At 36.7% G+C, this 14,033-nt stretch overlaps 1 protein-coding gene across 2 annotated transcripts; it reads right to left on the reverse strand.

Annotated features, from left to right (window-relative positions):
• Nucleotides 1-1,533: 1,533 nt before the first annotated feature.
• Nucleotides 1,534-13,812, reverse strand: birc2 (baculoviral IAP repeat containing 2). 2 transcript variants are annotated; one of them, XM_042499083.1, is made up of 14 exons: nt 13,744-13,812; nt 11,815-11,892; nt 8,666-9,557; nt 8,277-8,557; nt 7,806-8,081; nt 6,648-6,927; nt 5,307-5,406; nt 5,098-5,176; nt 4,946-4,994; nt 4,537-4,779; nt 4,284-4,382; nt 3,717-3,872; nt 3,302-3,343; nt 1,534-2,893 (listed from the first exon to the last, which is right to left on the reverse strand). In XM_042499083.1, exons 3-14 carry the CDS (start codon nt 8,757-8,759, stop codon nt 2,700-2,702), a joined length of 1,893 nt encoding a protein of 630 aa, XP_042355017.1. In that variant the 5' UTR covers nt 8,760-9,557; nt 11,815-11,892; nt 13,744-13,812; the 3' UTR covers nt 1,534-2,699. The 2 variants fall into 2 exon arrangements, with proteins under 2 accessions (XP_042355017.1, XP_042355018.1); XM_042499084.1 differs by having other exon boundaries at nt 11,815-11,889; nt 13,744-13,807.
• Nucleotides 13,813-14,033: the final 221 nt, after the last annotated feature.

Here is a 14,033-nt window from a genome sequence, read left to right on the forward strand (position 1 = left end):
CACACTATTTGACACAGATTCCAGCTTTTTTCTGCTGTTTTTGGGACATGTCATTTTTTGACATTTTCGCCATACTATAGCCTTGCTTCTTTGGTCATTCTTTTCAACATGCCGTATTATGGTGTTTTTGGCTGTTTTTTCAAAATTCTATGCTATGGCGTGTCATAGCATGCTATTTGACACAGTTTCCAGCTGTTTTCAGCTGTTTTTTGGACATGTTATTTTTGACATTTTCGCCATAATATAGCCTTGCTCTTTGGGTCATTTTTTCAACATGCCTTATTATGGTGTTTATGGGCCTTTTAGTAAAATTCTATGCAATGGTGTGTCATAGCACGCTATTTGTGACAGATTCCAACTATTTTCAGCTGTTTTTTGGACATGTTATTTTTTGACAATTTTCGCCATACAATAGCCTTGCTTTTTGTGTCATGTTTTTCATCATGTAATATAATGGTGGTTTTGGCTGTTTTGCAACATTCTATGATATGGCATGTTTCGGCAGGCTATTTTATGCAGCTTTCCAGTGTTTTCAGCTGTTTTTGGGAAATGTCATTTTTTGACATTTTCACCTTAATCTTTTCCATCTTAAGTTTGTTCTTTGGGTCATTTTTTCAACATGCCATATTATGGTATTTAGTATGGCTTTGTTGGGCATTTCATGGACCTGCCATATTTAAGTGTTGTGGGCCGTGTTTTTCGGTACATTTTTTTATGCGTATGTGTTGTCCTGTATTTTTCGGCTTATATCTTAAGATTTGCATTTGCATTTAAATTTGCATATTTGTAGATGCGAAAAATGCCATGGCGAAAAAATGTCAAAATATGACATGTCCAAAAAACAGCTGAAAAATGCACAAATTAGGGTGCCGCGAAAAAATGCCTTTAAATTCTGTATTATAGGAAGGCGAAAATTGTCAAAATATGGCTTGTCCAAAAAAAGAGCTGGATACGACATAAAATAGTATGTCAAGACATGTCACAGTAAAGACTGTCAAAAACACGTCCAACAATAACATATTATAGCATGTTGAAAAAATGACTTAAAACGTTCAAGTATGTCGAAAAATGGAAAATTATATGTCCAAAAAACAGCTGAAAACTCCATAAAATAGCATATCTAGACACTTCCTAGCATAGAATGTTGAAAATACAGCCAAAAAAATCCTACTGTAGCATGTCAAGAATATGACCAAAAAACATCATAGTTGGTATCTCGAAAAATTTCAAAATGTATTTAGAAAAAACACAAAAACATCACAGTATAATTTGTTGCCAAAAATGGCCCAAAAATGTTATTGTGTAGTACATTGTCCAAAATGGCATAAAAACATAGTATGTTGTCCAAAATATCCCCCAGACCTACACTGCTGTTAATTGCCACAAACGTCTTCATGTGAACTAATCTTTTAATTAACACAAGTTAACCACACTTTAAAAAGTTAAAGCGTTAAGTATGGACTTTAAACGCATTACAATTAATGCGTTAACACTGATAGCCGTGGTGAAAAACCATGCTAAGAGTGACAGAGATGGTACCAACTTTCAAGTTTATTAATGCTGTTCCTACATTTACTGAATACATAACATAAAGTGCAGACCACTTCACTGATAGCTGTCAATGCTACCAATATATCGTATGAAAGCTTAAGGAAAATACAGGTCTAGTATCTCCAGATTTACTCAATAGACAGAGTAGTACCTGTTAGATTTTGCAGAACAGAAAATATCCATTTATTATTTAAATTTTGGAATACGAGCACTGTTGTTACATTGGAGATGTAGGTACACAGTAATACAAGTCAGTTCAGCTGGGTGTCATTATCACTGAATAAGTTTTGTTTGTTTTTCATACAGAAATTGAGATAATACTTTACATTTATATTGTGTTGCTTGGTAAAGGGGCTCATATGTGATAAAAAATTTCAAAGCAAATTCACAAGACAGAAACCCTACAGCACAGATACATTGGTTTATAAAGTTGATACAAAGTTGGTGTAATAAAGCTGAGTTTTTCAGAAAGATGATTTAAATAGGTGGGTTTTTTTGCAATCTAGTAAGCACTGGGTGTACTTTTAACTACAATCTATTCTTGACTCATTTGAAATTTTCCCTTTAATGATGAGTGCAGTATTACAGGATTAATCAGACCTCTGTAGCTTAGCTCCCATTATGACTGTATAATGAGTGATTTACAACAGTTATTGCCATTACTCAATATACTTAAGGCTGAATCACTGTTATTATAATATAATGTTGTACATAAATAATAATAATAAAAAAAAAAAAAAAGATGTAATGATTAGCAGTGGCGAACAAGCTTTTTTCCATATTGTGATATCAACCAGTAATTTGGAAATATACCAATTAAAAGCATGACACTGGTTTGAAAAATATCCCTCAGGCCTACGCAGAAAACCCAGCAGAACTGTTGGATTATCAGATATTAAAGTTAAGACTATTACTTGTTATATTGTTACATCTCTATCAGATAAGGTTATGTGGGTCAGCTTTATCTGGTTATTTAGATAAATGTAGAAACATGGCAACATCTTGTTTGTCTCTTAGAATTAATATGGACAAAGAAGTCAGTGGCAAAAAAGATGCAGAACAACATCCCTGTGCATTCCAATAAATATAAATTTATGCATTATATTGCTTACATTCAATCGCATGGTTGTGACACACGAGACTGCTGGTTATGACAGGAAGGTCCGGACCGTGCCTTTAACCAGGCCTCTGCAGATCGGGCACTTTCGAAGTGATGGTGCACACTCTTTGCACACCACCAGGTGTCCACATGGGATGAAGACGATGTTGACCTCTTTGTCCATACACACCTTGCAGGTACGCTCCTCCTGCAGGCGCCGCAGCTGCTCCTCCATGGGGAGGTCTACAATTAGAGAGAGACATTTTCCATATTAAAATCCAACACTGTGGTCTACAATACTGCCTGTCTTATTTACAGTTTCTCATGCTTTAGATGGTGTCCTGCATCAGATGACGTGCAGTTTTAAAACAGGTTATGTGACTGCTAATATCTACATTGATTCACTGCACACAATATTCATGGGTACACCTGCAGTTCACGCAGAAAACACTGGCATACACACTGGACAAAAAACATATATGTTTCATGTACCATTTACATTATGTATTTCTCATTTAGGGAGCAATATAAAGTAACTTTTTACTTTTTATAACAGAACTGACAAAGTGCTTTATAGTTAAACCAATTTAGCAGAAAATATTAAACTGGTTGGACAGTCAGTTATGCTCAAGGCTCAGTGTGTCTTTTTACCTGAAAGATCTTGGCTTGGTGATGCAGCTTCATTTGATTGGGCTGAAGATGTGAAAGACAACATGTAGTTAGATCAGACTTTTGTTAATGCACAATGGAAACAATACACTCTAAATAAAAAATGTACTTTGAACCTCTTAAGAGTAACCTAAGTTTGATTTTTTATGCTTTTAGGACAGAACCTCACCATGCTTTGTGCCTAGACTTAAGTTAAATATCATACTGCAGTTTGAACACAATACTCTTGGTTTTATCCAGGTTGAATATTTCTGTATCTGTAATTGATCTGCATACACACTGAAACCTTAGATATAAATGATATCAAATGCTTGTTACTTAAATGTGTGCAGCTCAAGCTCATATTGTCGTTTCTGTGACGAGCGCAATGAGAAAATCTGTGGTGGAAAAGATGTACCCATGAGATCTCTGAGCAGGTGCACGTCATTTTTCTGGATCCAGTTGCGGAAGACCTCGGCTGCGGCATTTCCCTTGGTGAGGACGAGCTCTATCAGCCTGGCGGTTTGTTGCTGAGCTGACGTCTGAGCCTTCAGACCGCTGTACTCCTCTGTAGCTGCAGGTTACAGGGAGGAGTTACTCACAATTGAGGGGTTTCTAAACTCTCGATGCTACCGCTGCATGATCGTCACTCCAAATATTATGCAAAAAACAAAAATGATATTGCCAAATAATAGCTTCTCAGTCATGGTTAATTTTAAAGAGCATCTATATTATGCGATAATTATCAACCACTGAACTACAGTGTGCATTTTGAACAAAATAAAATTAAATCTGCTATACTTATTAACTCAATGTTACGCTCACAGCTTGTTGCAACAGTCAATTACACACCATTAACTGTGCAGCCTAAATCCTGCACCCCAAACAGACTTACAAACTGTCCTTTTTACTTGTACAAAACGCTTAAAATAAGTGGGAACAGTTATGCAAATCTCAAGATGAAAAACAGAAAAAAGAAACTTACTTAACACATTTTGCTCTCTTAAATGATCCAACACCGGTTCCACACTTTTCAGACGCTGAATCAATGCCGCCTGGTGTCTTTTCACAAAGGTAAAACCATCTAAAATAAAGAAAGACATTTGAAAAAAAAAAATAAAGATTGTTTCTGGGCTTTATATGTTCATTGGCTTGAGATCAGCTGATAATGCAACACCTGTGCTTCATTTTCAAGGACAATGCATCACAGAGACCATTTTTTTCCCTGTCAGTGGTACCTGACGCCATCGCCTCCGCCAGCATTTCTCGCTCCTCCTCCCTCTTCTGGTCTTCGGCACTCAGCAGGTCTGAAACAAGCTCCTGGACTGTTCTGTAGTTCTCTCCGCTGGTCAGGATCTTGCTCTGGACCGTTTGTTTGACTAAACTACGATCAAAGCCCATCTCTAAAGCAGACTTGATCACAGGGGTGTTCATCATGACAGCATCCTCAGACCGCTCCTCTCCTGGACCGATGTGAACCACTGAGGGAAAGCGGGATTTAAAGCGTCAGGCTGGGTGATATAACTTCCCAACTTTTTATCCTATTCCAAAAAGTGTCTGTCTGGGTTTCCTTAAATTTTGTATATTAAATAATTCAATTTCAATAAGCTTCATTTAGACTCGGACACAAAGCATTTTAAAACTCACCAGGTGGATCCACAAACTCTCTGGAGCTGCTGTCTCCATTTGTTAGGAGCTTTTGGGAGAAAGAAAACAGTAAATGAAGCATTTTTCAAAACAAGTTGTTTTATTCCAAATATTTGAATCAATAAAAGATTTTTATGCTGCTCTCCACTGACCTGCTCAAACAGCCGAGGGAAGCGAGCCTGGATCTGGTGAACAAACTCTTGTCCCTTCTCCTGGAGCAAATATTCACACCTAAAATTAACCAAGAACAAAAATGCAAAAGTTCATACTTTTACCACAGTACAAAGTACTCTGGAAAACACAATTTAACACCAAATTAAACAATCACTGATAGAAAAAAAAAATTAACTGCAGCATTTACCGAGGGAACCATTTAGCATGTTCAACCCAAGGATCATCTCCAGACTCCCAGCAGCGCAGGCCTCCATCGCAGCAGAAACACTTGACATCATCGTTTCGACCTTGATGGCAAACAAAGAGCTTTCAGTGTCATGAGTGGTTTTGGGGGAATTTTAAAGATTTAAAATGGTGATTCCATTAAAGATCACTGAAATCAAGTTGAAACTATGTTTTTGTCTCATTTTTCATTTCCTCTTTCACTTGATACCTTTAATATTAAACCCCCTGAATGTAATAACTAGTACTGACATGACATGGTGTTTATAACAGGGCGTCCCCTAGAATATTTTTTTCTTTGGAATTTCCAAGTCAAATGAAAATCTGGACAAATACTGATACCTGTCTGCAGTGGACAACCCCAAACAGGGGGAAATACTTGCTAGTGTTGTTGCAGAAAAGGGGAAAAACATGACTTCACTCTTATCTGAACATCATAAGTAAATTCTGTGAAAAACTTTCAGGACCTTTTAAGAGTAAACGTTTGGGCTTAATCTACTTATGGAAAAAAAAGACCATCTAGCAATAATGTACTTTTCTGCCCGCTTGGGGATAAAGCAACAACCTTTGCACACGACACTAACACAATATCACCATTTAAAGTTCATATTTGAGATGTGTTAGTGAACAGTTGCTTAATTACACAGCCAGCAGTTAAGGAGCGGCTTCAGCATTCATTCAAGGTTCTGTTTTTCAGGTTTCCTACAGCTTATGGCAATTTAGATTTAAGACTTTTAAGAGTTTTTAATGCCACTATGAATGAAATTTAAGTTTTACAATTGCAAAAACTGAGAAAAAAACCCCAAAATCCGTAATTTAAAGTTGAGGACATTTTGCCCAGATGTTTACTTAAATATAAAAAATGTTTTTTTTTTGTTCAGATTGAAAAGTTAGATGATCTACCTAAAATGTTGAAAAAAAAATCAATACTTTCTCGAGTGAAACACATGTTAAACCATGGTATTATTGGTTCCTCTATCTTATATGCTTTACATAAAATTTGGTAGATTGTTTAAAAAACACATACTACCAAATATTTTGATATTTTATGAAACACATCAAAAAAAAGTCTTAGCTTTAAGACTTCTGAAGGATTGATTTAAGACAGTTTAACACCAATTTAGATCTTATTTATGGATTAATTAATTTAATACCTTTAAAAACTTTTTGAGGATCTGCAGGGAGCCTGGTTTTTGCCCACTGGATAAATGTTGCCTCAATATTCACACGCCTAGGTGCTAAGTGCTTCTCCTCATAAGGTCACTGTGATTGAATTACTGTTATATTTCTTTGATATTGTCCGTACCGACATAGTAGAAGCCAGCTTTAGCCAGCTGGTCAGGTCTGACAGGGATACGAGACGGCCAGTTGACAAAAGTGAGCAGCCTCTCTTCGCTCTGCTGCATAGAGGGGTTGGACACATTACTGAGGACCGGGGCTCCTGAAGACAGTTGTGAAGTTATTCCTCCGGATGCAGCTCCGGCCAGGGACACGTTGTCGGCTCTGTCGCCCCGCACGAAACGACAGTTTGGGTAATGCCTCTGGTGCTCGGATACGGCTCTGTCACCTGGCTCCCAATTACTCAACTGCAAACACAAACAAAACCTTCTGTCACACTTATTGTTGAAGAAATTCACACCCTGACACTTTTTTAACATGAAGGCTGCTGCCTGCCGTCCACTTCTGTCAATCAGCAAACCTTCTTTTCATAAAACACTGTCTTTATGTTTTCCTATCAAAATGTGTTCACAAGATGTTTAAAGCTGAAAGTCTGTTTTCCTCCGTTTTTGTAATTATTTTGACTGTTGCTATGGACACCACTCATTGCGCATCACCAACATTCAAGTGCTATATATTATATGCAAAATCACTCATTCAACGCAAAATTACTCGTTTCCTGCTGGCATTGAACCTGGTAAAACAAACAGCACAGTTATCCTTCTGTTTTTGTTGTGCAACGGCTGACACACTTCGTTTTGTGCTGTAAACTGATCCTTCATTTTTCCCAGGAGATCATACCCAAAGGCAGGCAGAACTGCATACTGAAAGCTAGACTAACAGCAAACTTTTTTTCCCCATTGTCCTATAGCCATTGCATTTCACAATCAACATTAAATTCAGAATTAAATGTTTTAACAAAAAAGTTCTCTCTCAAGGCTTTGAGCCAGACTAAACTGAATTTAAAAAAAACAAGGAAATTAGCGGGTAAAAGCAGTGAGTCAACATTCAAGGAGAGCAGGATCACAAAAAAAGAAACTATACAGACTGAAAAGATCAAAGGTCTAATCCAAGTTGGAAAAAAAACTTGTGATTGTGATTGAGAAGAGGGCACCAAGTTGGCTAGTTTGGTCTCTAAAAAAACCTCTGAGTCAAACATCAGGAAAGAGGTCATGTTGAGATAATATGTGCAATCAAACACTCGTCCATACAACAGCTTGGTTTGTGTCCTTGTGATGTCACACACCTGTCCTCCACAGCTGAAGCAGGCCACTCGGTCGCCCTGGCCCAGGTAGTAAAAGCCCGCCTTGGCGAGCTCAGCGGGAGTTATGATGGAGAGCGTCCAGGGGTGGAAGGAGTCAAGGCGGTCCTGCTCTCTGCGCATGCTGGGGTTATGGCATGTTGGTCTCTGGTGGGACATGTCCTCTACACCACGAGAGCTGAGTGGGCTAGAAGGCGGTGGAGCGGAGAAGCCCATGTTTAGGTAGCCACCTGGCTCTTCACCCTGGCTTGGACCAGAAAGCTAGAGGAAAATCATGCAAAAATATTTTCAATTCACTCTGGTAGCTTAATGCTTCAAGGAAAAGCTACTATAGCAGTTACAGAATTTTATACAAAAGCACTAAGGAGGACGACTGTCACTCTATATGTCAGAAACAGATTTTTTTTAATCTAAAAAGCCTAACACTTATTTTTATGAAACTTCTAGTGATCTTACTGGTATGGCTGGAGCAATGCGGAGCGGAGAGAAGGCTGAGTGAGAGGAGGAGAGCAGGTTGGCTGTAGACGGGAGGCTTTGGATGAAGGAGCAGGATGGAGAGAGCTGTCTGTGTTTCTCTGTTGGACAGTCTCCTGCCTGCCAGCCCTCTGCCGTCACATTACACCTGAAACACTGCACTCGGTCACCAACGCCGGTGTAGAACCAACCTGCTCTTGCCAGACTTCGCTCTGTGACTCCTGAAGCTGGGAATCGGGCAAAGGTAGAGATGCGGAAGAGCTCTGGGGATGAAAGCGACATCATTGACACACTTCCTTAAGACATATGAGAGGACTTAAATGATATTAAATATATATCAGATAGAGAGAAAGAATTAAAGAGACTGGTACCTGAGGAGTTATCATATTGCAGATCAGGTGGAGGCCCGTTGCGACACAGCCCCATTAAAAACGGGTTGTTTTTTAATTGAACAAGAGTGTCCATTTTTTTAATTTTAGTTTAGAAATGTAAGGCAAAAGAGATGTCTGTCAAAGGGAGAGGGGTTTGAGAAAACCCAAGGTCTTGCTTTTTCACACTGACACACTCACTCAGAAAATCAACTCAAATCAAAAGACAGAAACAGTGACAAGACCGTAACACTGAAAGTGACACTTGGATGAGTGTGAAACTTTGTGCAGAAGAAACAAGACTACCAGTTCAGTAACCACTGTCATCACACTGTATTAGATACAAAAGCGTATTAAGGAGATAAAGGTACATTTGTCATTAGTTTTCCCCAAATGTCCTGTTCTCTCCATGTAGCCTACACCTGGATCCACTGTAGCTGTAACTAGTAAAGCATACTGCCTCTGAACCTTTCAGTTACAGCCCCAGTGGATGTGCATCCAACAAAACACATCCTGTGCGGTAAAAAGGGTGGTCTACTTGAATAAAATTTGATTTAAATGCACCCTTAAATCAATGATCATAATATTACTTTGTGGTAAGATCACCCAGGATCAGTATACACTTTATTAACTAGTATATCTAGCAAAGGCATGTCTAATACATTATCTAAACAAACAAACATGTAATACGTGATTATGTGCACCAACATTAGAAATTAAATAAATGTCTCAAGCATGCACACACACACACACAGACCATGGGATATACACTCTCAAACCCCTCCCCCCATCTCCGACATCCCTTTTGAAGGTGTCTAGGCCGCCATAATTGAATACAAAGAACCCAGTAAGAAAAATTTAGTCCTCCTTTGGTAAGGATAATGGATGGCAGTATCTGTAGAAACAAAGAAAAAACAAAGATGGAAAAATGTTTAAGAGTATGCATGCAGAAACTCTTTATGGAGGATTTTAATGCTTTTAAGTCTGTATGTAATGATGAACCTTTGCCAGGTTCATCATTACAATTAGCAATCTTCAAATCCATATAACTTTTTTTTTCAATTCTACTAAAAAACTTCCACTGACAATAAACACATTAAGATCCATAATGGCTACTTTCATATGATGGTAAAGTGATTGAATATTTCACTCAAAATAAACATGAGTTTTATCACAGTGCCGAAACAGTAACATAGAGATCTAGTTTTGCTGTCAAACAGTATATCTCAAATCCCACATATGTAAAAATGAAAGAAGAAACAAACATTGGGAAACATTCACTGCTAAATAATAAGCAAGTGGGTAGGAATTCAACAAGTTCCCCGATCACAAGGTCACACGGTTTTATCCAACTGTCCAAAAACTTTAGATACTCAAGTTATATAAAACAGAGAAAAACAGCAAATATTGATATACAGAAAGCTAAAAAGAGAGACTGTTTGGAAATCTTGCTTCACTAATACCTTAAATAATTAGTCATTCTATTAAGTCAATAATTAATTACAGAGGTACTCCTATGATTTAGTATTTACATGTCCATAAAGCTGGGGAAGTCACAGGGGACAAATGCAAATGACAATGGTAAAAGTTGAAGTCCAACAAATCCTGATCACTGGATCCTACATTTCCCATAATGCAACAAATAACAATTTTGTTTGACTCCTTGTGCCTGATAAATGCTTTTAAAAGTCAATGCCATGTGTTTGTAAGGTGGGGGTTTCTGTTATAAATGTTCCAGCCTCAAGTTGAGATAACCCTGGTGACTTCATCAGGGCTGTTTTCGGACTTTCTCAAGCTTTTCCAGAGCCACAGATGACATCATACAACTATTTCAGGGTTCACGCACATTGACATGGACAAAATTTCACAATTTTTCCACGCCTTTTCAAGGACCTAAACTCTTTTTTTTCTTGCCCCACTTGCCTCGTGTTTTTCAAACATATAAGATTCAAAATCTATTCACACAAAATTTCAGCATCCCACATGATGGATGTGATATGTTTAGGGACCACTGGGAATTTGTAAATCGAACAATAATTTTCTTTAAACAAAACATTACTTTTAAAACACACTGCCATAAAGTTTTAAAGTAAAACAAGAATCGCCAAAAAAATCGACAAAAAAGGCAAACAATTTTTTTTAAAGAAAAACATTCCTCCCACATCTGTTTTCTTAAAAAAAAATCGCCAACTTTTTTTAAGAAATAGAAAAAAATTGCCAAAAATGCTTTCCAAACCCACCGGCTCGCAGATTAGAGAGCAAGTTTTCTTTAAACTCAGAGGTAAAACAAATTAAAAAAAAAAAAAAAAAAAAGTTTATTAAAGTCAGTTACAGAAAATAAATTCATTTCGATGATATGTTAAATTCATGTGTCACGTTTATTACAACACATTTCCATATTTTTTTTCAAAACTTTCAATGATTTTAACTAGTTTCATGACTTTTCCAGGCCTAGAATGCAAGACTTTGAAATGCCATGACTTTCCCAGGTTTTCCATGAAGGTGGGAACTGGTGTTTTCACAAGCAACTGACTTTCATGTAGAAAATCAGTTTCCCTTTAATATTACTGCTAATCAACCTCCTGTTAAAAAAAAACCCCAGCTAAATTAATCAATTCCGAACTAAAGGTGGTAATATTCAGTTTAAGACTTACTGGGAAAAACAACACACGTCTGTTACAGATTACTTGTGTCTTTTCCAGCAGGGTATGCTCGGTACTTTCCTCAACATGAAGCCAACTAATCAGGTGTTCACAGACACTTCCTGTTTTAGCTTTGACTTTATTGTAATTCAGCTAACGCTAGCAATGTCGTTTAATATTTAGGAAAGCGCTGGGCTAATAAGAAATTGGTTTAAGAGGTCAAACAATCAGTAAAACATACATTTGACATTAGCAGTTATTAGAAATGATGTAACATTCAACGTCTCAAAGAAACCAGTTAAACCAGTTTGATTAAATCAACGGACGCTTGCTAAAGCTAGCACATGCTAAAGCTAACAGCTGTTTAACTTTACGCCGACGCTCGTCAGTCTGCGCAGCAGCACGGGGAAAGCAAAACAAAAATGTCTGGTTTGAGTTGCACAAAGACACGAGACAGGAGATGACACAGCTGGGTAACAAGTCTTCTCCGGTCCAGTGCGACATACTCACCGTTTCGCAAGTCTGTCGGTGCGGAAAGTCCCAGTAAACAGACGAAATTGACGTCACAGGCGCCGCCGCCTCCGTCTGCTTCCGGTTATCGGTGAAACGAAACAGAAGAAAAACAGAAGGTCAAAAATCTTTCAGGTAAATCCCTAAAGTGATCTCAGTCTCACAGGCCCAGGTGACATCTGGTAGTGTCCCATGGGCTAAAACCCCGTGTTTCGATTGATTAATAAATTTAATAAATTAGAGTCAGGACGATATTATTGCCAGGAATGCGTTTGTCGTTACATCATCCTCTGGAAAACTGGGATAATTAACCCTTTAAAACCCGATCGGGGGGGGGGGGGGCATTTAATAAGAAATGACCTAGAAAGTAGCAGCAAATTAGTACAAGTTACAAGAAAATTACATGAAAATTAGCAGTAAAAAGGAAAATCAAAAACAAAGAACTGACCTGAAAAAGGTGCAAAATAACCCCAATTTAACAGATATTATAGCTATAGGCTAATCTGTGACATTTTGAATATAAATCTAATAATCCTAGAATATAGATTTTTATACATAACTATTTTCCTAATCTCTCTCTCTCTCTGTCTATCTATCTCTCCCCTTTTTATATTTTTTAAAAATTGTGACCTCTTACCAATGTCTTGCAATTTGTTCACTGCCTAGTTTGACATTTTTTAAGGCAATTAAACCTTTTTGCTCAAGTTTCAAATACTTGTAGGGTTAATTATAGCAAACCATTAAGAAAGTTGTCTGATAAATGAATGACATCAAATACTTAGTACAAAGAATGAAGATCAGCACTGAAGATGCTCATTTTGTCTCATTTACACTTAATACATTTTACTTTGCACATGTCCACAAAATACATTTTTGTAAAGGTGAGTGTGGATTTAGTGAACAATGTCTGTGTAATGATCGTCATCACTTGTTCTTTGTGATTATCAAATTCATGCTATTCACTTGTTTATTATGCTCTAAATTGATCAGAATAAATGAAAACCTCTGTTTGTTGTGTAAGATTCCTTGAAATAATTTCTGCAACATGCAGAATGCTATGCAACTGCAATCTGTGTATTTTAAAGCCTGTGTGACTATCAACCTAAGTGAACAGATCATAATTTCATTCAAATATAATACGACATACCTAAAACACAAATCATATCAACAAAATTATCACCTTCATAATGTACTTAAATGACTGATGAATGAATGATCCTTGGCTATTATTATGTATTATATGTAATATCATTTAAATGTTTTTACAGATTCTTTCACACATAGGCAACATTTAAATGTTACAGCTAATGGAGGTGGAGCACATTTTAACTACTTAATATTCTGTACTAATAATTTAATATAGCCTATATTTAAACTTTTAATATGGAAATGTGTTGTAATAAACATGACACATGAATTTAACACATCATCAAAATTAATTTATTAAACTTAAGATTTTAAATTTTTAAAATCTTAATCTGTAAGGTAACTCGAGCAGAAAAATGTAGTGGAGTAAAAAGGGTTTTTTTTCTGACATGAACTAGATGAGAAGTATTACGTGGCCTAAAACTCATCCACTCAAGTTAAGGTAAAGCACCTCAAAAATGTACATAAGTACATAAAATAACAAACTGAGTTATTTTCCCCAACTGTACATATCTTTAAATCTACTGCTTTATTTTCTAAGGCACATATCAAATGAAAGTAAAAAATTACAATAAAAATGTAAAAGGATACTTTTAAAAGGTTAGCCTGTATTACACAGCTAATACTGATAATATCATTATAAAATGCACATGAAATTGTCTATGTTTGTACTGATAATAACTACAATAGCATTTTGACCAAAGTAAAAAACCTGTCACTTAGGTTAAATACTTAAGTTAAAATAATGGTACAAATAATATTCTCATAAGAGAAGATACTTACACAGGCAGAGTCCTTGTTGAAGATGGGTCATGTAGTTCATACGTCCTGTAAAAATGACTCTCTCCATTCAATGGATTACTGGTTCATGGTATTTCCCCTAACTTCCTGCCACTCCCACCTCACTGCTAATCATGCGTCAGCCAGTATCTGCTTTCAAAAGTTGGTTGCTTAGTCTTAGTCTGTTCTTACATATGCCACTCTTTAATGTATATTTAACATATAATGTCTAATATATACATTATGGCACAATATTATTATTATAATAATCATAGTATTTTGCTATTTCTAAA

Source organism: Plectropomus leopardus, chromosome 13 (genome assembly GCF_008729295.1).
Source record: "Plectropomus leopardus isolate mb chromosome 13, YSFRI_Pleo_2.0, whole genome shotgun sequence".
NCBI classification, from domain to species: domain Eukaryota; kingdom Metazoa; phylum Chordata; class Actinopteri; order Perciformes; family Serranidae; genus Plectropomus; species Plectropomus leopardus.

Coding starts and splice junctions, on each gene's coding strand:
- birc2 (XM_042499083.1), bottom strand. CDS start 8,759: ATGGACACTCTTGTTCAATTAAAAAACAACCCGTTTTTAATGGGGCTG. Junction 4,995..5,097: donor TCCCTCGGCTGTTTGAGCAG/GTCAGTGGAGAG, acceptor TTCTCCCAAAAG/CTCCTAACAAATGGAGACAG. Junction 3,873..4,283: donor AAGAGAGCAAAATGTGTTAA/GTAAGTTTCTTT, acceptor TGTAACCTGCAG/CTACAGAGGAGTACAGCGGT.